This window comes from Aptenodytes patagonicus, chromosome 3, assembly GCF_965638725.1.
Source record: "Aptenodytes patagonicus chromosome 3, bAptPat1.pri.cur, whole genome shotgun sequence".
Classification (NCBI taxonomy): Eukaryota; Metazoa; Chordata; class Aves; order Sphenisciformes; family Spheniscidae; genus Aptenodytes; species Aptenodytes patagonicus.
In genome coordinates this window covers 94832532-94857995 of record NC_134951.1, presented here as the reverse complement: position 1 = coordinate 94857995, position 25464 = coordinate 94832532, and the positions used below count along the sequence as shown (strand labels likewise).

The 25464-nt window shown below is 38.0% G+C and overlaps 1 protein-coding gene and 1 long non-coding RNA gene across 3 annotated transcripts in view; one reads left to right on the top strand and one right to left on the bottom strand.

Moving 5' to 3' along the window:
• BIRC6 (baculoviral IAP repeat containing 6) overlaps positions 1 to 25464 on the bottom strand; it is a 189855-nt gene that overhangs the window by 22853 nt on the left and 141538 nt on the right. For both annotated transcript variants that reach the window (XM_076334284.1, XM_076334283.1), the window contains exon 66: positions 3058 to 3268. In XM_076334284.1, coding sequence (XP_076190399.1) covers positions 3058 to 3268 — 211 coding nt within the window. The remainder of the gene's footprint in view (positions 1 to 3057; positions 3269 to 25464) is intronic.
• LOC143158394 (uncharacterized) lies at positions 20729 to 23576 on the top strand. Its single transcript, XR_012994983.1, has 2 exons — positions 20729 to 21507; positions 22651 to 23576. It is a non-coding gene; the product is annotated as an uncharacterized LOC143158394 (long non-coding RNA).

Here is a 25464-nt window from a genome sequence, read left to right as displayed (position 1 = left end):
TCTCACAAAGAAACTTTTTAGACTTCAACCTGGGTAAGTGACACGAGAAGATACAGGTTTCCATGCCCATTAAATCTGAGGCTAACAGATGACCAGACTAGCAAAAAAAAAATACAAGTAATTGTGGTGGAGAATTTTATACATACATCTATACTGAAAATGGATTACACAGAAGCAAAATGTATTTTCTTTTCTATTTTAAGAAGATTACGTATACTGTGATCTACATAATATTGCCAGCAAGCACAAGCCGACATTTTTAGATGGGTATCCAACATAAAGAACTGTTATATGTCCTTCCTAATTCTGTTTCTTTTGCATTAAGTCAGCAAAAAAAATCCCACCACAAGTACATAACATGCTTGATATGCAAGACTAGCAATCTCAGTCAAGAAGGATTAGAGAAATTCACAGGTAAAGTCTAGTCCACCAGGAGTTACTAGAAAGAGTTCCCAATAATGGGATTTCTGCTCAGAAAATCTCTCAGGTATTGGTTGGTAAATATTGTCAGTTTATAGTGGGAGGAAGAACATTCTACACACGCCTTTTCCTGACATTATATTTACCTTCTTTTCATGATGTTTCAGCATACGCTTAGGGACAGCACTAAATTTTGCAGGGCAGGATGGCTATTATTTCTTAACAAGCCATCTTTAAATTGGAAGCAAGTAAACAGAATCAAGAAACCACTTAATTGCTGGAAGCAGAAAATTATTAAAAGAAAGAAATGAAAAATTATATTGCAGCATTTGCTTTTCCAACTCCCTCCCTCAGGGCAGAAAAAGATGATTCAGCCATTAAACCCCCCCAAATCCTCAGTACTGGGAAGTAGAACGGTTGAAGACATACAGAAACAAAGATGGAAAGTGGCTTGTGAAATCTGTACCAACTACAGCACCTCCCAGAGGCAGGAGGTACTGGGAGGCATGCCGGGGTTACTTCCTTCTGTGTGTGCTAGTCTGGTGACTGTCCCTTCAAACAGCAACCACGTTGCAGCACTGACTTAATCGGTCAAATGACTAAAAACCAGGCCCTCTCAGGCTTGTATCCCGGCCTGTGAGCCGTAACAGAAGTGCAACATTTCACAGAAGGTGACAGTCAGATCTCAGTGATAGCGGCATTTCTGAAGATGAGAAGCCATAGTTTTGCAGTGTGAGAATTGATGATGAAAGCAACCATAAAGTAACGCTGTGTGAATCACTCAGAAGTGCTCTGAGAAGATGACTCGACCTTTGGAACAGTCAGAAAAGGCAAAAGAAACATCAGGAAGGTAAGAGTTTTTGCCTGTTAAAATAATACAAAGCTGTGCTGTATTTATCCAGAACGTTCAGTTTTTCTTTGTCAAAGGCGAGTATTTAGAGGGAAAACTAATTTAGCAGTATGGGTACTGGTTGTTACTGAGTAGAACAGGAAAAAGACTGCCAGCCTACATTTTATTCTTCTCCAACATCTATGGCCCAACCAGCCAGGGGGATAATAGGACAATAATACCAGGTTTGACAAAGCAAAACTGTCTTGTAACTGCAGACTACACCAAAATCATCAAGGAAGAAAAACAGCTAACAATTAGACTGGGCTCACACATTCCCTGGAAGAGAATCTGTGCCTATTATTGCCTTTATAACCATTTTACAAAGGGAGTTACCTAGAGGCTGGTCTATGGTTACTGAACAAAACGGTCATTTGCGGTTTGTCTGTGTGCGTTTCCTTAAGAAGTCGGCTGAACTCTGGAAGGTGTGCAGAACAAGCTCATACAGCATTATACTGCAACGCTTACACAGCCCGATGGCATCACAGCCGAGGCAAACTTTTTAGCAGGGCCTGTTGCGACAGGACAAGGGGGAATGGCTTTAAATGAAAGGGGGGTAGATTTAGACTAGATATAAGGAAGAAATTTTTTACGCTGAGGGTGGTGAAACACTGGCACAGGTTGCCCAGAGAGGTGGTGGATGCCCCATCCCTGGAAACATTCAAGGTCAGGTTGGACGGGGCTCTGAGCAGCCTGATCTGGTTGAAGATGTCCCTGCCCACGGCAGGGGGGTTGGACTAAATGACCTTTAAAGGTCCCTTCCAACCCAAACTATTCTATGATTCTACGAGATGGGATATTCAGATACTTTTCCATTTGTTTGCTAATTGCTCTGCCAGACTGCAAGTGTTTGACAAGAACTTTCAGAGAGTTTCTCAGAGGAGGCTGGAAGACCACGAAGCCTGGCAGGGATGGCTCCAGGGCATTAGTTTGTAATTTCACATCATCTTTAACATACTGGCTCACCCCCGGCACCTGTGCTAATGGAGAAACTAACTGTCATAAAATCACCAATGCATGGAAACATGCTTTTCATATGTAGCACCAACAGACACCACGAGTCAAAAATTTTCAGCCATCTCTATAGAGTTAGGGTTCTCACCACAAATTGCTCCCAAAACTTTTGCCTCCTGAACTTTATTCTTCCTGACAGAAGCCAAAGGCTTCTCTCCTAACCGGTTAGCCTCCGACAAAGAATCCGTTGAGAAACCTGGTCCTTACTCAATGGGTAAAGCGGCACAGAAGCATACGGAAGATAACTGGGACACTTCTTCTAAAAACTACCATTTGGTTTGGCCCTCCCCGACCCCATTCTTTACAGAACAGGCTTGTTCAACAGCTCCTGAGGAATGCTCCTGCCTTCAGACTGACAGCAGGAAATGCACAGTCCTGCAAACAGAAGATTCACCTCATTGAAGAGGGAAAGAAATTAAAGAAAGATTTGAAGCTCCCAGATTCTTGAGCAGCAATCCTCTTTCTGATCAGCGGGCAGTTACCGATGAAAAGAGAAGAGTATGCAAACCTACCAGCTTCTTTGCATCATACGAAAAAAATTCCTTGTAAATAGTAAAACAGAATATAGACATATAAACATAAATCTAGATCAAACAGATGGTACGTTCTCACTCGGGACTGCAGCACCCGTTCAGATAAATATACAGAACTGAATCTTCCTTCACGTCTATATTCATAATATGTAGGTGCACAACACAGTTTAAAGGAAGGTTAGGGATGATAAAAGTGATTACCTCAGTCGGTTGGTATAGGTATCTACACAGGTCTTCATTTTAGCCAACAAAGTCCCAACAGAAGCTTGTGACTCCAACTGTTCTTCTTCCTCTTCGCTATTTTCTCCCGACAGAGGAAGCAGTAATGGTACCATCGATGTGCAGGATGCAATAGCACGGAGTAATTCTAGCAGGGCTCGGTAAAGGGGAACATGCCGGGCCATATCCAAAACTAAGAGAAAAACAGTTTACAAAAATTACTAAAATTGAAGACGACCCTTCCACTCTTAGGACAGATGTTTTAAATAGAAAAGCTAGATTTTAATAAGTATTAAAATATTAATGACATTTAACGATAAAATACAGTATTTTATAATACCAATTTATAAGTTACTTTTTAATGGACTTGTCCAGAAAAAATCGGATAAGATACCTGGGAAAACAAAAGTTAGCAAAAGACAAGAGGACAAAGATGCTAACGAGGAACGGAACAGGATTACCACATGCTATGTTCATTTCTAGCAGCTTGATATACAATCCTGGCTCAAGTTGTATGCCAACAGTAATCACAAACAAGTATCTATGGAGGAAAAATTGTAACCTATGGTGTAGCAGGGTAGCATTTGCCGATTCTAATAGCATAAGCATTAATAAAGATTGATTTTCGTATCACCCACTATTCATAGTTATCTTCTCCTTAGGGAAAATTTGTCTGCATTATTGCAGGAATATTTATGGTCATGAAATAAATGAAGTTATCTACTGAGAAGTCCAGCTTGCTTCTTTTCATGGAGAAAGTGTCATTTTAAAAACCATTATGCATTCTTCAGAGCATGCAAAGGCTCTGAAGAAGATGCAAATTTTATCTGCATACATATGAACCACAAAACAGTAAAGATGAGTAAGAATTAGGCAGGCAAACCTCACTGTCTTAGTGTTGCTCAGTGTGATGTATATATATTATAGAAGTAACTGTGGGTAGAATATAGATAGCAGAGAAAGGAAAGACTAGGAAAGACAGGCAGAGACACACAATTCTAATGGATTCTCTAGCACCACATTGTTTATTTTTCTTTTCCACTTGCTTGGACAAATATGTAATGGATGTCATTTCAACTGACTGTATCATTAATAGAAATCCTGAAAATGTAGCAATACACAGATACTTTAACACAGCTGCTTCCTCTGTCCCTAGGACATGCTATTTTTAACTTAACTGCAGAAAAAAATTGCTCTGGTTCAAAGTATTTACAAATGGCCGAGTTTATGATAAAATAAATTTATGCTTTTTCCAGCAAAAAAACCCCAACAAACAAAAAGCCCCGACAACTCGTGTTAGGACAGAACAAAGCATAGAAGAACTCTTTAATGTTTCATTTAGCACATCTCACCCTCCAAGCCAAAGCATATCACAAGCTTTCATCTCCCGTCACCAAACCCTTTGCTCTAAATACAGCATGATGGGACAGTATAAATGGCCAAGCAAAATTCAACAAGCAGGTTTATCCAGGTTTAAAGCTGGATTTATCTCTACCAAGAGTGCTTTGATCAACAGCTTGCTATTCATATTTTGCAACTATTACAATGGCACAAACTCTTAACTGGGTGAACTTCCATTGTGTTGAACAGGAAGAAAATTTACTGAAACAAAGCATTAATCTGTCAGGTCTGGTATCATGGCTGTAGAAATATCCTGTGTCAAAATATTCCATATATTTAAAGCAAACTCCATTGAATTTAAACATTTACATTAAGAAAACTGGTTTCAATTATCTGACGATTCTTACATTTAATACAATTTTTAATATATATTTCTCTCTCTCTCTCTCTCCATTCCTTATGCTCAGTCTCTAGTCAACAATGATTGCCCACAGAAAAATCCCCACAATGTGTAAAATGGCCTTAAAATAAACACGAATAGATCTGATGTGTGAATTAAAAAAGAAAAAAGAAAAAAGGCGTGTGGGGGGGAGAGCAGGGCAAAAGAAAGGGAGAAAGGGAGACCATAAAATCCCATAGCGTAGCCCTCGCCAGAAACCACCTCCCACCTGTAGTGCTAAAGATCAAGCAGCTCCTCAATTTAATCAATAGCTGTTTATTATGAAGATAGTGAGTGAAGGAGAGATATGACCTCTTAGATAACCACAGCATTTCACTTCTGGAAAGCTTTTATTTATTTATTTTAACCATGAAATATTCATGAGGCTAGAATATATAATTTCAAATCCTAAATGCTTGCTTGCCCTCTCCTTTGCTAAATGGATAGTTAAATTCAAAATTACTGTCAGGAGGGAAACTGAACTGACATAACTTTAAAATGGGAATGTTTTCCAGAAAGATAGGAGAGAATTTCTGGTTTTAGCAGATTCAACTCACTATAATTTGAATAGCATAAGCACATCTTAAATATGTCAGAATTATTTTATATGGTTACTTCAGTTGTATAAGAAGGCACCGGATTTATACGGGCACGCACGTAAGCACACCAAACTGCAAATACACAGCATTCCTAAGAAAATGAAAACGGGAGATTAAAATTCTTGGCTTTGTAAAAATGACAGATGGATATATTATCCAGGATTCTCTGTTATCCCAAAGTCGAAAACGTTATTAAATAATGACAAATATCTTTTCCAAACAGCTCAGTTTGGTGCTCTCAGACTCCCACACTGAGTATGCCTGGACCGTCCCGGCTGTTAGGCACACACAAACTGTGGGGTCTTTCACATCTGTCCATTTTTGTGCTGTCGGTGCTCCCCGATTCTGGGGGCAGTGAACTGCTGAGGAAGGCCCAACCCCCAGCACCAGGGACCAGTTCAGAAGCTCCCCCTTGTTGACTCTCAAGCAGAACTGCTGCCCGAGAGCGCCTATCTGAACTTTTGCTAGGTTTCTTGAGCATTTCTTCAAATGACTACCATATGCCACGAACTTACATCAGAAGAGAGGTAAAGATTAAATTATTTTATTATCAGACTCAGAGCAGGGATTTGCACTCAGTTTTTAGCCTGCTTCCTTGTCTGCCTTAAACAGGGCCAGCAGGACAGGGCCGCCTGGCGACAACAGCATTGTCTCAGAAAAGGCTCCAAAACCAGTGCCTGGAACGTGGCTTTTGCACCGCCTGACCCACTCCGCTTCCCTCGTGAGCTTCCTATGTGCTTCTCAACTTGCATTCAGTAAACACACATTAAGGTCTCACCTTTTGGCTATGCCGGTATTTAACCGGTTCAAACAGTGGAGCACGAAGCAGAGCACAAGCTAAAAACTGCTGCTGAACCTGGAGCATGAGCAGCCAGCTGCAGACCTGTAAAACGGCCCCTCGCCGGCGGCCGGGAGGCGGCTGTGACAGCCCAGGGCGAGGGAGCAGGGCCGGGAGGCGACAGAGAGCAGCAGGGCAACACCACCACGGGGTGGGCGGCAAGACAATGACAGCAGCGCTCTTGAAGATTGGAATCCCAGCGCTACCACAGAGAGCTGATTTAAAGGATAGTAACAGCAGCATCTTTATTATCACCTTTGGTTTATTAATTGCAGGAATTACAAGTTCTAGAAGGATGAGTAGACATGTCCGAAAAACAGGCCGATGTCATCTTGTCCTTGATAATGAGCAAGGAAGTTCAGTGTAAGCTGTCTGGACAATAGGCGGCATGCCTATGTATTCACAATTCACATCAAAAAAGTATCTCGGGTCTCAATTTTTTCTGTTGCATTTATGAAAAGCAGAAGTCTCAGCAAGGTCACTGCCATTTACTATGGGATGTAGGGATGGCAAACATCTGGAAAACATCTCATGGTTTAGTGGGATAAGGTCTCATCCCTCCCTCCCATTCCTTTGGGTAATCAAGGTCAAGTTTTACTGGAATCACTACAATTCAGTTAGCTTCTTGCCACAGTATTTGCAATTTAGAAAGACTGAAGGCTAAACAGGTGAAAAATAGACATTTCATAAACCCAGATCTCCCTCATACGCTAATAACAAGCAGTTCTGATCTGGGAGGGTGGTGGAGGGAAGAAGAGTCTGACTGAAGGTATTTTAAGAAGTCTTGACTGTCAGAAACTGCTGAGCACCCCGTCTTTTGAAAGCTGCGGTCTTTCACAAATGCCTAAAGGTCATGAGATATTAAGGCACCGATCACATTTTTGAAAACTTCTAGATACAGCCTACTTACTCCTGGGAAACAACTGACTGCCATTCAAAGACTGCGCGTGTGATTTCAAAACACTTCAGTTGCTTTCCGCACAACTATTTATTCATCACCAATATAGATATTATTTATTAATCACCAATACAGATATTTCTTACAAAGACCCAAGACCACCCATATGCAATTACAACCTTAATATAAAAAAAAGGCATGTGAGGGCAGGTAGTTTCATAGGATCAAGTTATCACCTTAAATTGCTGTAACACGATAATGGCCCAACTGAGTCTAATACTCCTTTGCTTTCTTTTAATATTATACAATATTCCAAAAAAGAACAGCCAGGCCTAATGGCTCATTAAATAGATAGTACTGAACAGTAATAAATTTTTTTTGCAATTCATTTAACATGCTCAGTACAACTTAACTGGCTATGAATAAGATTATAAAACTTATTTCCATTGCAAAGGCTATTTAAAACGTATCACAAAGAATATGCACATTTATTTTAAAATAAAGGAAATTATTAACATAGCATATCCATTACATCCAAAAATCTTCACACTTTACAGCAGATTAAAAAAACTAATAGAGAAGAATAATTTGTAAGAAAATGATGAAAAGTTGCATCTAATGTGAAGGCCTTCCTACTGTGATTCTCACTGTGACCAAACTAGGAATTCCTACCCCAGAGAGCTTACAAACTTGATGTAAAATAAAACAAAACAGACTCTTGAGGAAAAAAAAACAACCACCTTCACTAGTTTTACATCATCACATTGCCAGATGCATACCCTCCCTGCTTCTGTACTACCAGAAAAGCCGTATATAGATGCTCTTGATCTATCTCCTGTACATCAGTTCTCATTTACTAGACTCACTTCATTTCAGGACTTCTTCTTGAATTGCAGTTATTTTAGAGGCCCACAAAAGTATGACTCTTTCAAACCATTTTTTCTTACGTGCAATTTCTTTTTACCTTCCATTGACCCAAGAGACTCCCTTCAAGCCTCATTTCTTATTTTGTTTTGGTTTTGGATCTATTTTTCTCCTATTTCAATGAGACTTTATACCTTCCTGGCAAGACAACAGATTGTATTTTGTTAAATATTCGTCCAGAAGTAGCCATCTAACCCTGCCTCTGTTTTATGTAATGTGAAAGAAAACCACTGACGGTTATGTAGAGCAGCTGTATTTTAAAACTGTTCTGTTCACATCATGCACAAATGCTCAAAATTTACTACAGTGTATCCAAACCTCCCTTGCAAAAACCCCAAGAAAATACCTTTGTATTCCAAGACACCTATTTTTGCTTTTATAATAATAAAGTTTAAAGGACATCGGTCTCATCAATTTAAGAAGCTAAAAGTAAAATAAGACATTTTCATTACTATGCTACTTACTAAAAAGTTCGAGTCCAGTGTTAAGATCACGACTGGAGTACCACACACACCTGCCACTACATTTTTCTTTTTTATTTTAATTTACCTTTTTTTACCTCTGAATAATTTTAAAATAATCTTAAAGTTCTGTCAATTTTACACCATTTCTAAAACATGCTTCGTAATTACTGAGGCCGTATTTTTGATGCCTCAGTATGTTATTCACAAACCTAAACCCCATAGCCATGATTAAATTAAAGACTTCAGGATCTCATTATCATATTAAAGACTCAGTAGCTACAAACGCCGCTGTTCAAAAAAGCTACACAAAGGAAACACTCATTTTGTATTTTTAATTAAAACCTTCAGACACAGTCTTGTGGCCACAGATACTGCCAAGCATGAGTGAGACACACTACCTTTCCAATAGGGCCACGCATCCTTTTTCTAAATATTTTAAAACCGGACCCATTCCTCAGTCCCCCTTTACTGCATCTTTGCAAACATACGATCTATGAATGCAGTCCACGCTGCAGGCAACAGTGTCAGTTCCAAATACGTCATGCTCTACTGCTTCTTGATTTTCTGTTTCAGAATCAACCCAAGGCAAGCCTTTTTTATAATAGGCCTAATTAACACCCTGTGTTCTGCTCTGTTTTGATAGAAAAAAAGATTGCCCGCAGAGTATTGCAAAATCAGATCCCCTTAAGAAAACATTAGCCTTCGAGTAAAAATAAAACAAAAGCTTTCTAAATATTGTCAACTTGTACTAATTTAATTAGCTTGACTTTTTCTTCACTTTTCTTTACAGGAATAATACAAACATTTTCGGAGTACCATTTTGAGTATCAGAAAAAATGGCACCAGAAAAGACTAGTCCCCTCACATAATGAAGCAGGAGAAGGAGGGGTTAAGCCCCCTTACAGGTCATGAGTTACAAATCCTGTGTCAGAGCAGTAAGACAATGCAAGAAGGGTGGGCCTCTGAATTCAACGTGCACAGTGTCAGGCTCCAAGCTGATTATTATTATTGTTCAGATACAGCCTTAAAATTTTGCTCTTCTGATGTCAGCACTGAGCCCATTAGCAGTCCAAAAAACCCAACAAAAAACCAAACCAGATCAAATGTTAGAAAAGGTGAAGAGAAATTAGAAATTACTTAATGAGACTGCATTCAACCATTAGTACCACTTCAACACTATGTGAATTTTTCCCCTTGCTCAAAGACACAGGGCAGAACTGGAAAAGGGACGAGAGGAAGGCGACTAAACCCAAGGTATGGAATGAGCTGCTGTACTATCTAAAATAAAATAAACTAAGACTTTGCAGCCTCAATGACTAATGAAGTGTATGAGAAAGGTTTTTTTTCCAATTATGAGTGGTAAAAAAAGTGAATAGAATTGGACTGATCAATACATGCAAAGGACTAGGCACACCATTAGATGAAATACCGCCACTTGTAAAAGAACACACACTACACAACACATCACTGTTAAGCTTTGGAAAAGCTTAGCACTAAATGCTGAGGCACTAAATATTGTTACAGGTTCAAAAGTAATTGGGTAAATTCATGTAAGCACAGGCCATCAAGGGCTAATAAATGCGGAGACACCACCCCTGGCCATATACCAGCAATACCAGGGCAGCATCTGTAGGTCAGCCCCATTCCTATATTCTCCCATAGGTGTCTGTTATTGTCCACTATTGGTGATAAAGTAATGGGCAACAACCTTGGTCTGTCTTGGCATTGCTAATCTTCTATGTGTCTTCTAGGAAACTTGGAAAAAAAAAAGAACAGTTTAACTGCAATATAAAAGGAAAACTGTGTATTTCAATTACAGAAGCAAAATGCATTGCTCAAGTTAGTTGGTCAGCGTTCTGGAGTTAGTGTAGTAATGTGGCTCAAAGGAGCAGACCATTGCTCTTAACTATTTCTGGTTTGCTTATTTGTAAAGAATATTTGATTTTGGTGAAGTTAAGTATTTTCAGGGAAGCTTTGTTTACAAGTACAGTTGAACAACACTTAAAAACTTGTCACAAATGTATCCCTGAATCCAGAGAAAGCCTTTGCCAGAAAAAGCACGAAGCATTATTTCATTAGGCCGTGTGTATACAGTTGAGTAAACAGAGTTTCCTGTATTTCAAAAGGACAGGGAAAATAAACCCAAACGATATAAAAGACATAAAAATCAAATTGAGCTTTCAAAGTGTAAGTGACTACTAAAACCACGCCATGGTCCCCAGTTTTGGAGATACTACTATTTCCATGCCACACTCTAGTCCCTGATAATGGAATCTATTAGAGAGATCACTCTCTGCCATTAAATAGTGTTCCAAATAATCTTGAAAAGGTGCTCAGATAACGAAGGGATGCTTCTGGGAGGCTACAGAGCCATCTAACGCGGGGGGGGGGTGGGGAATACATTATCAAGTAAGAATAATTAATGAAAACTAAAAATGCAAAATTCTATATTCACTGGTTTTGTTTGTTTGAAAAAATGGCCTAGTAGGCATTGGCGTAGAAAGGATGTGAGCAGAGTACTGCAGATCGAGTTCACACTGCCACGGGATCCAACCCCACTGCAATTTTTAAGAATCTCTCCTCTGAAAGATCGCTGGTTTTACCCAACATCAGTTCTTTAAAACTAATAAAATACGAATAAACACTATTAAAGCATAAAGCTATAACCAAATCATGTTTGTATCCAAATCTAGAAAACAAGTATAAGGAAGCATCAATGTAAAGCTACAGAATTGCTCTATATTATCCAATAAATACATAATGATATAAAGAAAGGCATAGATAAAAGGAAGATCTAAAAAAAGATGTGAAGAAAGGTATATATAAAGGCATTCAGAGACTGCATGAGAATGAAGTTTTTTGCCTGGTCAAGTGATGAAAAAAACTTCATTATTAACACAACTCTTTACTATGGCATTTAGTAAGATAAAAAGGACCAATAATTTCTATTTGAGGTAGATGTAATGAAATAAATCTAATATTAAAAGTAAGCTAGAAGTGTCAAATTCATCTTCCACTTAGCCAAGAAAACAAGAAAAATATTTTCTGTAGAGAGAAAAAAAAAAAAAAAAGATTTAAATACTCTGCAGACAAAACTTTTCTTGAAAAAGTAAAAATAAAACCAAAACAAATCAGGTGCAAGCCCGCCTACCACCTCATGTTAAGTGTCTCAAGTGCAAGCACTCCACAGACTTGAAAGGAAAGGTATCGCTGCTCTAAGAACACGAAGCAGGATTTTTAAGGAAGTTAATCTGGCTTTCATCATCCCTGCACTGAAGGAGGGAACAGTGATTTCACTAATTTTGGCAGAGGAGTGGGCAAGCAGCCATCTTGAAATGGTCCTCAGTCTGAGCGTTACCCCTACCAGCCCATAAAACAGTCACCAGTATTTTAGAGTAAGATGGGAATTGAAAATAAGATGGAAACCTGCCATTTCATTGCACATGCTGCAGAAATCGACATGGAAATTCAGAATTAGGTAATGAGGTTGTGGGGTTTTTTTAAACCCATTACTTCAGCAGATGGAAAATGGCCAAGACTCGGGTCTTCTATTCTTACTGTCAGACTGTCAGCAGAGGATACCAACATTGTTACTGGAATGAAAAGACACGCGGTTCCTGTGCTTCATGGCAAACTTTCCATATGTGTGAGCACACCTACAAGATCATGTCCTCAGGGGAGAGAAAGGAGAACACTTAAGAATCTCATTCTGCCTTAAATATCTAATTATTTCGCTTGGCCAAGGTGGCAGAGCCCCTGTGCATATGCAAAACAGAACCTTTATCACTTTAGCGTATTTTCTATAGTTGGTTGTTTAAATACCAAGATGGGCTTTTGGTAAACATGCAAAGTGCAGGCTGAGGAGAAAAATTCAAGCCTAATAGCCCCCCTGAGTCTAAGTTAAATGAAAGGTAACCCCTTGCACTCACTGCATGTTGAAAGTGCCTTAGAGTGCAAACAGCTATGTGGTAAATCTATCACCAGTTTAACTGACCACCACATATGATGGGGAGACTCATGCCCCAGACTTGTGAAATAGGAGAATTTGCACTTTCCGAGCAACCTCATGCAAGTTCCTGCATCACTTCTTAAAATGGATCACACTGTTATGTTAGAGCATAACAACAAAGACAAAAGAAAATATTCTTTTGCTAATGAGTGGTACTATCTTGAAGTTGTCTCCTCTAGAGAGGACAAGAAGATAGAAATACTAATAGAAAAAGCTAGAGTCATGTGTTGGAATAATCTACCATATATTAACTCTTTCCAGAATAACTCCTTCAGCCACAGAGATCTGTTTCTTTTGACTTGTACTCAATACTATGACTACCCTCAGAGAATAGTAAGAAAGGAAATACTATGAATGGAAAGTGTCTGCATATGAGTATGGGAAATGCCAGATACATTTACAATATTTTGTTTTCAAAAACAGGAGAGAGAACAAGAACACGAAATAAAAGACAAGTGAGACTGTTACTGCCTGGAATAATGAAGACCTACCACTTGACCAAACAAATGAGACTTTCAACTGCTGAAAATGAAAGCTGGCCCTCACCTCAATGTTCCAGCAAGTTCCTCTTCAAATGCATGCTGAGCTACACGTCTCAGCTGACAAAACTCTTCCCTGAAAGTACAGTGAGCTCTTTCTTACGTGAAGTAAAAATATCTAAAACTAATCCTGGCAATCTGCTCTGTACATGAACAGGAAGAAAGGGATTGCTAGTTTGTTTGGTCAAGAAATTTTTAGCAGCTTATCCAAATGTGCTGTCACTAATTGACAAAGCCACTAATACAGAAAAAGACAAAAAAAAAAAAAGAAAATGCATTACTTACAGTCCTGTCAGGAGTCTCTTGTGGGTACCGATAAAACATTTGTGCCGCATTAGCGGTTACTGTATCTTTAGCAACAAGGACCAGGAAGGCATGAGAGTTTAAAAAAAAAAAGCAGCAGATCGTACATTTCTGCAATATAATATGGAACCGTAGGACATCTAGTATGGTGTCACAATCTCCTCTGATGTCATATTCTCTCTCAAAAAGGACTGAGTTTGTTGGTAACGAGAGGCATCATTTTTAAAATTAATTCTCAGTGCCTCCAGTAAAATCTGTGAATGTTTGTAGCATGTGGTGCTGCACAGCAATCTATTCCAGACACCCAGCATTCATATTCCCAACCATGATTACCAAGTCTAAATGAAACCATTTGAGATGTACTGTCTGACTAAAGTAAAATAAGAAAAAAATGGGAGGCCCAGTAACATTTACTCTGGAAATTTTGAAAGATGCAATGTGGTATCTCAAATTTTAAAGGGCCTGCTGAATGTCTTTACCAATTACCTTCAGAGGGAAAACCAGTCTAGTACTTATGGATTCCCAATCTTGTCCTACAAGCAGGGATATAGCTACCAGTTTGCTTCCAATTAATGAAGGGAAAAAAGGAACTCCTGGATGAAATGCTTGTGGGCCTTAGCAATCAGATAAATGGACCAGGAAAGCTTAAGGATAAGCTCTCTCCACTTCAAACAAGGCAGAAGCTTTACTGCCATGTGCCTTGAACAGTCACGTCAGTGACCTGTGCTGTTTTCTGTAAATTAAAATAGATATCGCAAGTTGGTGACAGACTACTGGCACAGAGAATTTCATGGAACACTTATGGCCAAAACTAAACACTTTTGAAGACAAATAGCCCCTACCTTTTATTTCTCAAGTGAATAATTCAAAATAAACATACAGAAACTAACTTCAGGAATGAAATGAACACCAGCTGCATCTCACGTACGATTTGTTAGTTTCTATACATCCTTGTATCAAGGATCAGCATCTCGCTGCATTTCTCCTGAAAACTTATTAAAACAGATAACTCATCTCTGGGAGGCAGGAAGGCAAACACCACGGTTTAGTTTCCTTTTACATGAAGCATATTACACAGTGGAGTGCAAGGCATCAAGGTCTGTCAAAAAAGTGTATCTCGCATTAGTACCAGAAGAGTGATGCCTAAGTGGATCCAAAGGGGAATAGTAAAAAAATTACAGGTCCTTGGCAGGCAGATACAGATACATAAGCAGTCTGTTGCTCATGCTTTCAAGGCAGTCATGCTATCCTGTAACCACAGAGGTCCAGAACTTCATAGTGGTCTCCAGATGAGAAAGAATCCTTGTTTACCTATGTCTTCAGGATTGTCCTGTAAAGCACCTTCAGTGGCTTAGTCATCATTTGGAAAAATTACTGTGATTTAAGGCTCATAAAAACAAAGAGACAAAGAAACCCACCCCACTCTTGATTCCAGAGTACTATTTTTCTGAAAAGTACTCTGTATTATTTAGGCAGCAGGACAAAGAATATGTGGGTGAGAAGCAGGAGAAGGGAAAACAAGGTGAGATGCAAGAAGCTCCACTGAAATCTAGCCTTTAACACTCCTATTTCTCACCTGATAATTTCTTGACTCTCTTTTCCACAAAACTCCCTTCCTTCTAGAAAATCTAACGTGCACTTTAATTCACTGTGATCAAGTGAGTGGGGCCAGAGGTTGCAAGCTAGTCTGAAGTATGCTCTGTACATGCAGCTGCAAAATCCACCACCAGCTGTGTAAATCAATGAAGAGCTCTCCAGTTAATGGATTTATGTTTAAAAGCCATATAAAACAACGTGCAGTTACAGAAACAAAGATTGAAGCAGAAGTTACAGTCTCTCAGTGATCTTTGCTAAATAATAATTTGTTGAAAAAAATACTTCCATTAGCTCTTTGAAATAAGTAAACTTCAGTCTTTAAAGGACTAAGTGCTTAATCTGCCATGCAATCCAGTACCCAATTACAAACTAAATCAAAGCTGTTTCGTTCCTCATAACAACTAGGTTTTTAATTCTCAAAGATCTCAATGCCATGGTGTTTCAATACATACCTCATAGTTACTCCCTATAAATTACAACAAATTTCTGCAACACAGTAGAGCTAGAAGTACAAATTTACAATTTGTTCTTTCATAAATCCTTTCTATTATTAACCACTCAAATGGATAATTGGTTTTGACATTTAAAAAAAATTCCGTTATTTAAGGTCTACTCCAAAAGCACTATCTACTAGGAAACAGTAGTTTCAAATGCTTTGAAAGTACAACAAGCATATATTCATATTCTTCTGCAATAGAAATTAAGAGATTTCATTGGATAATAATTTCATCCTCTTATTCCAAAACTATTTCCAACTAAAGATGATGAACTGGAGGAAAGAGATGTGGCAAGAGGTGCTGGGATGGTGGTATCTTCTAGGTTTCTTTGTTTTGTTTTTTAAGATCAGTCATCTGGAAACTCATATGGACAAGATTTATTCTTTCTCACAAGGTAAGATGCTTTAAGGGCTTTGGAGAAAGAGGAGCTTGTTTCAGTACTGTTGTTCTCTGAGAGCCACCTGTCTGGACTAGGATCAGTTCTCACTACTCTGCTTCCCTTTGCTTGCCCAGTAAGGACCCAATATTCACTTAATGGACTCGTCTAACACAACAAAATTTATGAACATGACAGCTCAAAAACCTGATATTTGAAAGCCCTCATACTCCTCCAGAACCATGCAGCCTACACTCAAACCAATGTGAAGAAATAGTCCTGGATACCTGCTGTCTTTGACAAAAAACCTCTTGAGCCACAGAGAACAGCACTGAATCATGACTGAAGCATTTTAAAGTTACTAACTGCTTTTTAAAGGTACAATACCCATACAAGAGATTCTTTTTGACACCAGCGAAGAAGAGAAAAATGAAGACTGCCTGATGTCCCATGTGAGACTAGAGACTGAAGAAGAGAAAAAAACCTCTCGCCTTTTTTCCATTGTTCCCTCCCACCATATCCAGGTGGTGACCACATACAGTTGGAGCTGAAACCCTCACCTCTAACTCAGGAACATCCATCAGTCACCAACTTCTGAGTTGCTTCAGTTTATCAAGAGAGTGATTAAAATAGTTGCCTCAAAACCAATACGTGACATGTCACTCGACACCCTCCAAAGGCAGATTGGCTCAGTTTTTCCCAAACTCAACTGTCAAACTTACCACTTTTCTTGACAAAATACCAGTGTGCATTCTGAGCATATTCACAGACAATAAAGCAGTGGTTGATCTTGATGGTGCTAAGAGAAGCTGGTGTTGAAAGGGGTGTGGCAGAAGAACCGGTTCTACTCCATGTCCGTTTAATTGATTTCTTAACACAACTATTTTAAAGCAAGTGTGAGAGACCAGAACAAGTGAATTTCTGGTAAGTGAAGACTGACAGGTGGGAACAAACTAGAAGAACTTCTGTAGTTAGTTATGAGATAATTCTGGATTTTTCCAAGGATATTCTGGGTTGGTAACTAAGTTACAAAATCAGGAAAAAAAACCAGACAATAGCCAAAACACATTGAAATTCCTCAATCAGAAGGAAAACAAGATGTAGACACATAGTTGAAGTGTCAAAATCATCAAGTCAATGCTGAGATGAAACACATGAAAGAGGTGTGAATAAGAATAGTAAGAAATTGAAAAGTAACTTGTGCTGCTAGAGATGAAGGATCTGAGTTCATCTTCTTTTTTCAACAGAAGAGTAAAAAAAATACTTTGAAACCTGGCTCAAACTGGCCATGCCCATCACAGCTGACTCAAGGGCATCACACATCAATCTGTATCATAAAAAACAGGCTAACAGCTCCCACAAAGAAAACAGTAGCTGTGTTCAGTTCTCGGGGGGGGTGGGGGGGGGGGGTGGGTGGGTGGGCGGGAGAAGAAAAACTAAGGAAGAAGGTAGGAGCATTGATATCCACTTCTCGCTTATTCTAAGCGAACCAGTTAGTCTTAATTTGTGCATACCATTGCATCTCCCAACAGACACAGCTACACTGTGAAAAAGTGTCAGATCTCATAAGAGAAGTTCGTGGAAGTTGTCAGAGAAGAAAACTAGAATGCATCACCTACAGGATACATGTGCTACTACATTTCAAGTAGTTTCCTGCATCTTAGGGGAAAATGCAGAACAACTACAAGGAAAAACAGTCTTCAAGGACAACTGACATTTGAATGATCTTTTGGATTTCATTACAGCATTTTAACCTGAATAGATTTTTTAAGTCTAGACAGCTCTTTACATTTTTCTTTCCATTTTCTCCTTCAAATCTACCTTTACGTTCTGCTTTAACTTGCAATCTTCTTCAGAGCATTCGCTCTCTCTAAGAGCAAACAATATCTGACTCAAAACATGCTATTTTAATGAGAAAATACAGCATATAGAATAATCTCAGAGTACATGAAAATCAAAATTATATAAACCCGTAAAAATACATGAGGAAAAAGAAAACTTACACTTTGGTTAAGAGTTCTTGTTCCTTTTGTAAATGCGATGTTATGGATGTACGACATTAATCCTAGCAGTAGCATATGGCAGGATAATGATCATCTAAGGATCAAGACTGTAAATCGTTGAACTTATACCACTGAGTTTTTACAAGATAGCCTGGCAACTCCCTCTTGAAGTATGAATATCTTTAAAATATGACATACATTTGTATTGCCTAAGGTCTATTCCCATGCAATACAAATGCTCAAACATCAGCAGTAACGAACAGAATGACCTCTAATCAACAGAATTTGTTCTGCTCTTGGGATGCTACATAAATCAGTTACCAAGGAGTTGCCAAAGTCTTACGAAGTGCTTGAAAGCTCTGCCTAGACAGAAGTAACAGAAATATATTTAGGACATTTTTGGATACCAGCATCCAAACCCAAATACTATGTAACCATGTAAAGTTCACCCCAAGACAGGTGTTTTTATTACTGACTTTTATAAAACGTACTCCCAGACTCTAATGCTATTTTACACAAAATATAAAATATCTCCCCATTTTTCCAAATATCATCAAGTATTATGGATAAATCAAGGCCTTTTCAAATCAACCTATATTACTCACTTCACTCGTGAGAAATCTTGCATGAAATTTTCTCTTCATACTGAAGATGCGTTGTAGCTATAAGGAAGTTATTTGTAAATACCAGCTTCCACCCAACATGGATGAGTTCCTCAAGGTCCTGTAATTGAGAAACGTTAAGCCTGACAACCTCTGTCTTTCCCCCTCGCCCCCCAACCAGCAACTCCTGGCCAACACTGACAGCTTGAGCAGCTACCGCCCCATCCCTCTTACTGTGCTGTGCTAGAGATCTATTTTTGGCTGGGTCTGTTTTCCAAACCAGTTCACGCCATGTCCGCCCAGACACGCATATCAATACAATGGAAGGATGGGAGGGGAGAAATGCCACCAAACCAAGGCCCATGGCAAACGTTGGATCTGAATCCCGGTGTGCAGGAGGTGTCGCTCCCCCTCGACTGCGTGCAGAGGGAGCCCAGAGAGATTTGTTTCCCTGGGTTCACCTTAGCCACTGAAGTGCCAGTTGCATCACAACTATGTAAATGGCAGACCACTATGAGACCTCAACCATGGCAATAATCAGGCCAAGAAATATTTTGTGAATCTTTTGCTGCTCTCTGTGGATACATATTAATTAGCTGGTTATTTGCAGTGGAGCTGCTGAATTTACTTTATTGTCACTATTTATACTTGACAATATTGCGAGAAATTCTTCTGCTGACCTTGAATCTTTATACCTGGTTGTGTTGACAAGGTGACAGATTCCTACCCTCCAAATACATCATTAATCTTTAAATAAAAGAGGCACATTGCACAATTTCCCCCCTTTCACAAAGGAAAGGGTTTGATTTTTAACATGGGAGGGTTAATACAGTACAATGGCTTGAAAATTTGGTTATTGCCAGGTGCTCTCAGCAACATGAATGGTCAGAATACACAGGTGAAAATTTCCCCACCTTTATATCTCCAAATGGATCTAAATGAATGCAGAAATACATTCAAAATACAAACAGAAAACAATTCCAGGAAGAACTGAAGTTGCAGCAGCCTTTTCAGAATAAGGGAAGAGCTTAAAAGGAAAGACCATATACACATATTAGAATATATTTTAAGGAAGCTATGCTGGAGAGATTTAACCTAATTACTTACTTCTTCTAGAGTCAAACAATTTCACTGAGGCAACATTACTTTCAGGATAAAGGGCAAATCACGTACAAGTACCATACAACTCACGGTACTTCAAACATGGTATTTACCATTAAAATAATACACATGTAAAATATCCAGTTTTGTCCATTACTAAGAAACTAACAAATGTACTCAGACACATTAGAAAAATAATGAGGAAAAAAATGTAATGTGTAAGTAAATTAATTTGAAAATTGAAGTATTTAAAGCAATGATTTTACCCTCTTTTGCTTTCTTAAAAAAAGATTACCGAAAACTGAATTTCAAACAATGCCTTGTAATTTCTAAAATATGCTGTTCTGGAAAGTGATCAAGGTTTCCAGTTACACTCCTGCTGTTTGAATTCAATGTAATTCATTATCTTCTGATTTTTCATATGCATGAACTTTTTGTACTTTTGAATTCTGAATTGCTCGATATGGCAAGTATTTTTTTTTTTTTTTTAAATAAGTTTTCCAATATATGTAATGTTTAGTTGCCTTCATATCAAGAAGCTATGCTATACCAACAAAAACACATTGCATTGGTAGCCCTCATAGAACAAAGTGACTGAATAAAATTATTTGAAACACAGCTACTGGCAGAGGTTATTAAAATTGTGGCTTTTTATCTGAAGAGACTGGGACAAAGCGAAGACTTCGCCCAGCACCCCGCCCTTTCCAATAGGGCAGGCAAAAAATACCTCTCTGATTTACCTAGGAAAAAATGGAGTTACTGCTTGCCGTGAAATAAGAACAGGAGTATTTTTCTTTAAGTCTGTGTTTTCATTAATTACACACTAACCTGCATTCTTTGGGTGGCAAATAAAATGAGGAAAAGCGTTAGAAGTAGTATTTCCCATAGAAACAATTGCCTGTCAAAGCAAGCGTAAAAAGACAAAAGGCAGAAACACTGTTTCAGCTTGAATGCCTTAATGTCACCATTTGTCATGCAGCACTTCCTCAGAAAACCCCGAAGTACAGTTAACTCTACTCCTCTTTACACCGCACACTTTCTCCGTTGGTACAGGATTAAAATGTTCCGGGCCTGACAATGAAACAGCAGAGCCATCGCACATTGTTATGCAACTCACTGTCTGCAAGGGTGGCTTGTAGCTCCTTCTTTATTCAGCAAGTGCCAAGTGCATGTTTAATCAATGTCACAGCTCACCACAGTGTGCAACTAAAGCCACTGTCATTCCTCTCTTCAGATTTGCCTGGCTAAGTTATGCAATGCTCTGAAGAATATCTTGGAATTCTTTCCAGAGGCTCTGAATGCAGGTGTGTGACGGCGTTCACACTATTGCCAGTAAAGCAGACTTCTTTTCATCCTTTTTCAGGCTGGACTAAAATTACATACTGTGACTGCACGTAGTTCGCTGCATTTGGAATTACAGCATGTCAACGTGAGAAAGCCTCTTCAGACGGCTGCCACAAAGAGTAAATCAAAGGCTGGGTTTTTCTGAAGTCTTAATAAATAACTAAGTGTAACTGAATAAAACCAGGAGCTGTTCGTATTTTTTTTTTTAAAGGCAAAACCGAACAGCATGCATTTCATTGCTCTGCATCATCTAAGGAAAAAAATCCTCAATTTTAATGAGAATTAGTCAACAGTGAGGATCATTACCAGAAAGGGTTTTACTGTTTTTCAACTACACTTGCTTCAGTGGATTACTGAGAGAGAAGGCCAGTCATTTGGAAGGTTCTGTAACATTATTATCCTCACCGATAAACTTCTTCATCAAGGAACTGTTCATGCTCCTATCTGGTCTGTCTGAACGAGGAGAGCAGCCCCTTCATGAAGATAAAAGCCTGGTTTGCCACTGAATCGACAAGCAAGAAGCATGTCTGATGACATTTTATTCCTGATGCAATGTAGGGTAAGAAACATCATATTTTTTTTTACCTTTCTGTGGGATATGCTCTGAGCTGATGGCTTTAATTAGACTCACAGCAGAAATACGTTCATCTCCAATGATTAAAGATGTTTGCCAGGACAGAAAAATGCTATTGCACTATAAAATGCGACTGCAAATTTTCAGTAAATTGGGGTTATCTGAACTAGTAGAAATCCCAATCAAATTTTTGTTTAAGGTCGGAAATTTCTGACCAATAAGGCTAAAACAGCATAGCAGATTACATATAATATCAACATCTCAGCCACCAATGAATATAATTTTACAGGGAATATGTTTCTAGAGGATACTTGACTGTAAATTAAGAGTATAACAGCTGCTAAGTAATAGAGACGACCTGTCAACCTCACTTTTGCAACAAAAAAGGTAATAAATCATACACGCATCTGTAAATATCTATCTCAAGTCCTTATATTGCATAGAATTTTGTTACTACAAAAGTACTACTGTCCTTTGGCATACTGCAATAATAAGCATATATAATAATAACAACAATCTTTATATTTGAAGAGAGACATTTTCTGTTCAGTGTTTACTGTTGCATGGATGTCCAAAAGCTGATCTATTAAACAAGTAAAAGGATAAGATCTCACCTGCAATTGCCTACTTAGGGCTCACTGGTCAAAAGAGACTGCGATACTGTATTAAGGAGGCATATTTTCCATGTTCGAAAACAGCAGACATGAATATTTTCAACTGTTTTTGTACTGTGACAGTTAAATATTTAACAACAGCTGAAAATTCACATAATCTCCCGAGGCATTTCAGAGTATTTGACAATGCTCACATATCTCCTTTCATCAATTTGATGTTTCTTAAGGAAACAAATTAGCAGGCTAAAGACAAATTTTAAATTTCTTTTATAATAAAGCATATTAATTGGCTTCAAGCATCAAGCTATTTTTCACTCCTTCTACCAAATCTGTACATACAGAACAGCTACTTTTAACATGGACACGTTCATACGAAAAGAAAACAAAAGACGAATACAACTCAATAAACAGAGCATTAAGAAATATTGTGTAAAGAACTACAGAATTGTTTTTAAAAAGATCCAAGCTTGCATGTTTGTCAGACCAGATTTACCATTTGCTTTCTTTCTTCTAGCTAGCTGCCAGAATATTGGTGAAGGTATTTGCAGGAAAAATGGGGACCTCTGCCATCAGAACACTGGAAGATGTAAAAAGGCAAGAGGAGAAAGAGGAAAAAGAAGAATCTATTTTAGCACTGCTTGGGATTATTGGAACTGTACTCAATTTATTTGTTATTGTTTTTGTGTACATCTACACTACACTTTGACGACATTTTTGAACATCAATTGCACAGCACACAGTGCAAAGACCAGCGATGGTAAGAATGATTTCTAAATTTAAAGCAAAAGAAAACATTGTCTGAAAAGATTATCAAAAACATTCCAGGGCAAAGTGTCTGGCTAAGGGCGCCGCATCAAGGACTGCTAAATCTATCTGCGAGCCCAGCTAGGGTGCTAAATTACGTAAACGAAGGCAGAGGATATTCAACTTCTCATTCATAACAGATGAAATTCAAATAGCAGAAAGAGAGATGGCATTGTTTTATTGCCAGCAAACATGCAAGACACAAGAAATGTAAGCAAACACTGAAAACAATCAAGAACATAGAAAGAGATTAATTAAATATAGAAATACATATAAAGCAAGCCCCATGACGCTTTCTATGGCTTTGTGCAATATGTCTCTTCATAGCTGAGACCAGAAAACAGACAAAAGGGTTTTATTTTTAGATCACTGTAATTTAGGCTTGTAACTTACACTAATGTATAAGTGTGGAAACAGGAACACTGTTATACCAAAAATTGTAATATTATAAATAAAATTTTAACTATTGACTATATTCTGCAGCATTTTTGTTAGTCTTGTGGAAAGCTAAAAAAGGTTACATTTTCTTGCCTTTACTGAATCTGTATTTGAAATCATGCTATGCTGACAATGTGCTTTTCTAATTAAAAATCCTTTAAAGTGGTGTGAAAAAATAAAGAATAGTTTCAGTACTTCTTTTAAGAAATATTAATAATTACTATGATACACTAATACATATTCTCCAAATGAAAAGAAAAATCTTAAATTACATTTTCTGTATCGCCATTTTTAGAATGTGTTTAACATAAGTCAAATACAACTTTCATGTTTTCATCCTGATGCTTATTTTCAGGTAAAATAAAACATATCACACAAGGATTCATGGTGTTGCATGGAAAACAGGTTTAATATCTTTGCCCAGAAGAGTGTACTCTCTCTTTCTGGACCAGGTCCTGCAGACATTTTCCCTTTTTGTACCATTTATGATTGAGGCCCAGAATTGCAACTCTTATGCATACTTCATGGAACATGCAATTAGACTACTGAAATTGATTAAACTATTTCCACGTTTTAAATTAAACCTATGTATGTCTTTGAATTAGATCCAAAGCTGCAGACAGTCGGAGGTCACAGAAGCTTTTATACACATGAATATATCTCACATATATCTTCTAATAGAAAAGCTACTTTTGAGAGCTTAGGATTAAAAACACAGTAGAAAAACAACACAAAAAAAAAAGGCATCACTGATTTTAATAAATACTGTTCTTAGTATTACATGTGCCACAGAGGAAGAATGGAGGAGCTGCATTTCTGCAAATCAGCTCAGTTCTTTCTCCTAGGCTGCAAAGCTACATCCAGTCCTTCCATAAAATGAGAAGCAAAGAAATACATCTCTTGTACAGGTGATAGCTTATTACTATATAGAACTTCATAACCGCTAAACCAACTGAGCCTTTGGAAGGCACTTCGAAACAAGCACATGCATAAAATAAGGTCAGAGATCTACAACAGAATGAATTTGGCAATGGTATTTCAGTCAGTTGCAGAAACTATACTGTAACACACTGATTTATGGACGAATGAGGTGGAAGATGGTATATTCTGTTTTTGCCACTCTGAGTCAATACTGGCTCATCCGGAAGAAATGATAAACAGAGCTGAGGCTGCACGGGAAGGAAACACGTGCAGACAAGAAAATTTATTCGCTATCCATAGTCTACAGCAAATCTCTAGTATTGTATACTCATTTTCAGTATATGAAGCACCAAAGCATTCTGTAAAACTAAGCTACATTCTAGAGAAATTATGCAGGTTATTCATGTTTATTTAAGACTATAGAATAGAGTCAATACATTATTAAATTTTTCAATGTACTTCTTATATCTACATGCTTATGGATATTATTACCTTAATCTCATAATACAAGGATATTTGAGATGGTTCTTAAAATGAGAGGTTACAAGAACCTGAAAACTGAACAGAAATATCAAATTTGGGTAGAAAATACTGCTGTTTATTTTGATCCTGAAGTTATTTAAAACTTGTCAATTCTGTGAAATAAATAAACAGTTTTATTTTATGTCATTTCAGTGCATAGCTCTGTTCTCGAAATTATGTATCAACTAGTACTCCAGCACTGGAGTGAGACACTGCACCTTTTTTTGTAAACACTTCAACAGCAAAACAGATAAAAAGCAATCCCAAAGTTATAACCAAATGTGGCAAAGATTCAGCATCATTCTTTTACCAATGAATGAGTTCATTAACATCAACGAAAACTAGTGGAATTTTTAATTTTGGTAATTATATACTCTCTATCTAAACTGCCTTTGTACTTCTAATTTTGCTTATAACAAAAGGCTTTGACCCTTTGAAGGAAGTCACAGGGTAACATTATCATTAGAGATTGCCCCGGCCTATGAGTTATATTTTGTTTTAAAACAGAAGTCTGATAACCTCTCTTAACAGGTAATACTTGCGTTCTATACTCATGCGGACCTAAGTCTAACTTCAGTTAAATGAGCTCCAACATACAGCTCTGGCGCTTACACATTTAATCCAATATATGCATAAGAATCTC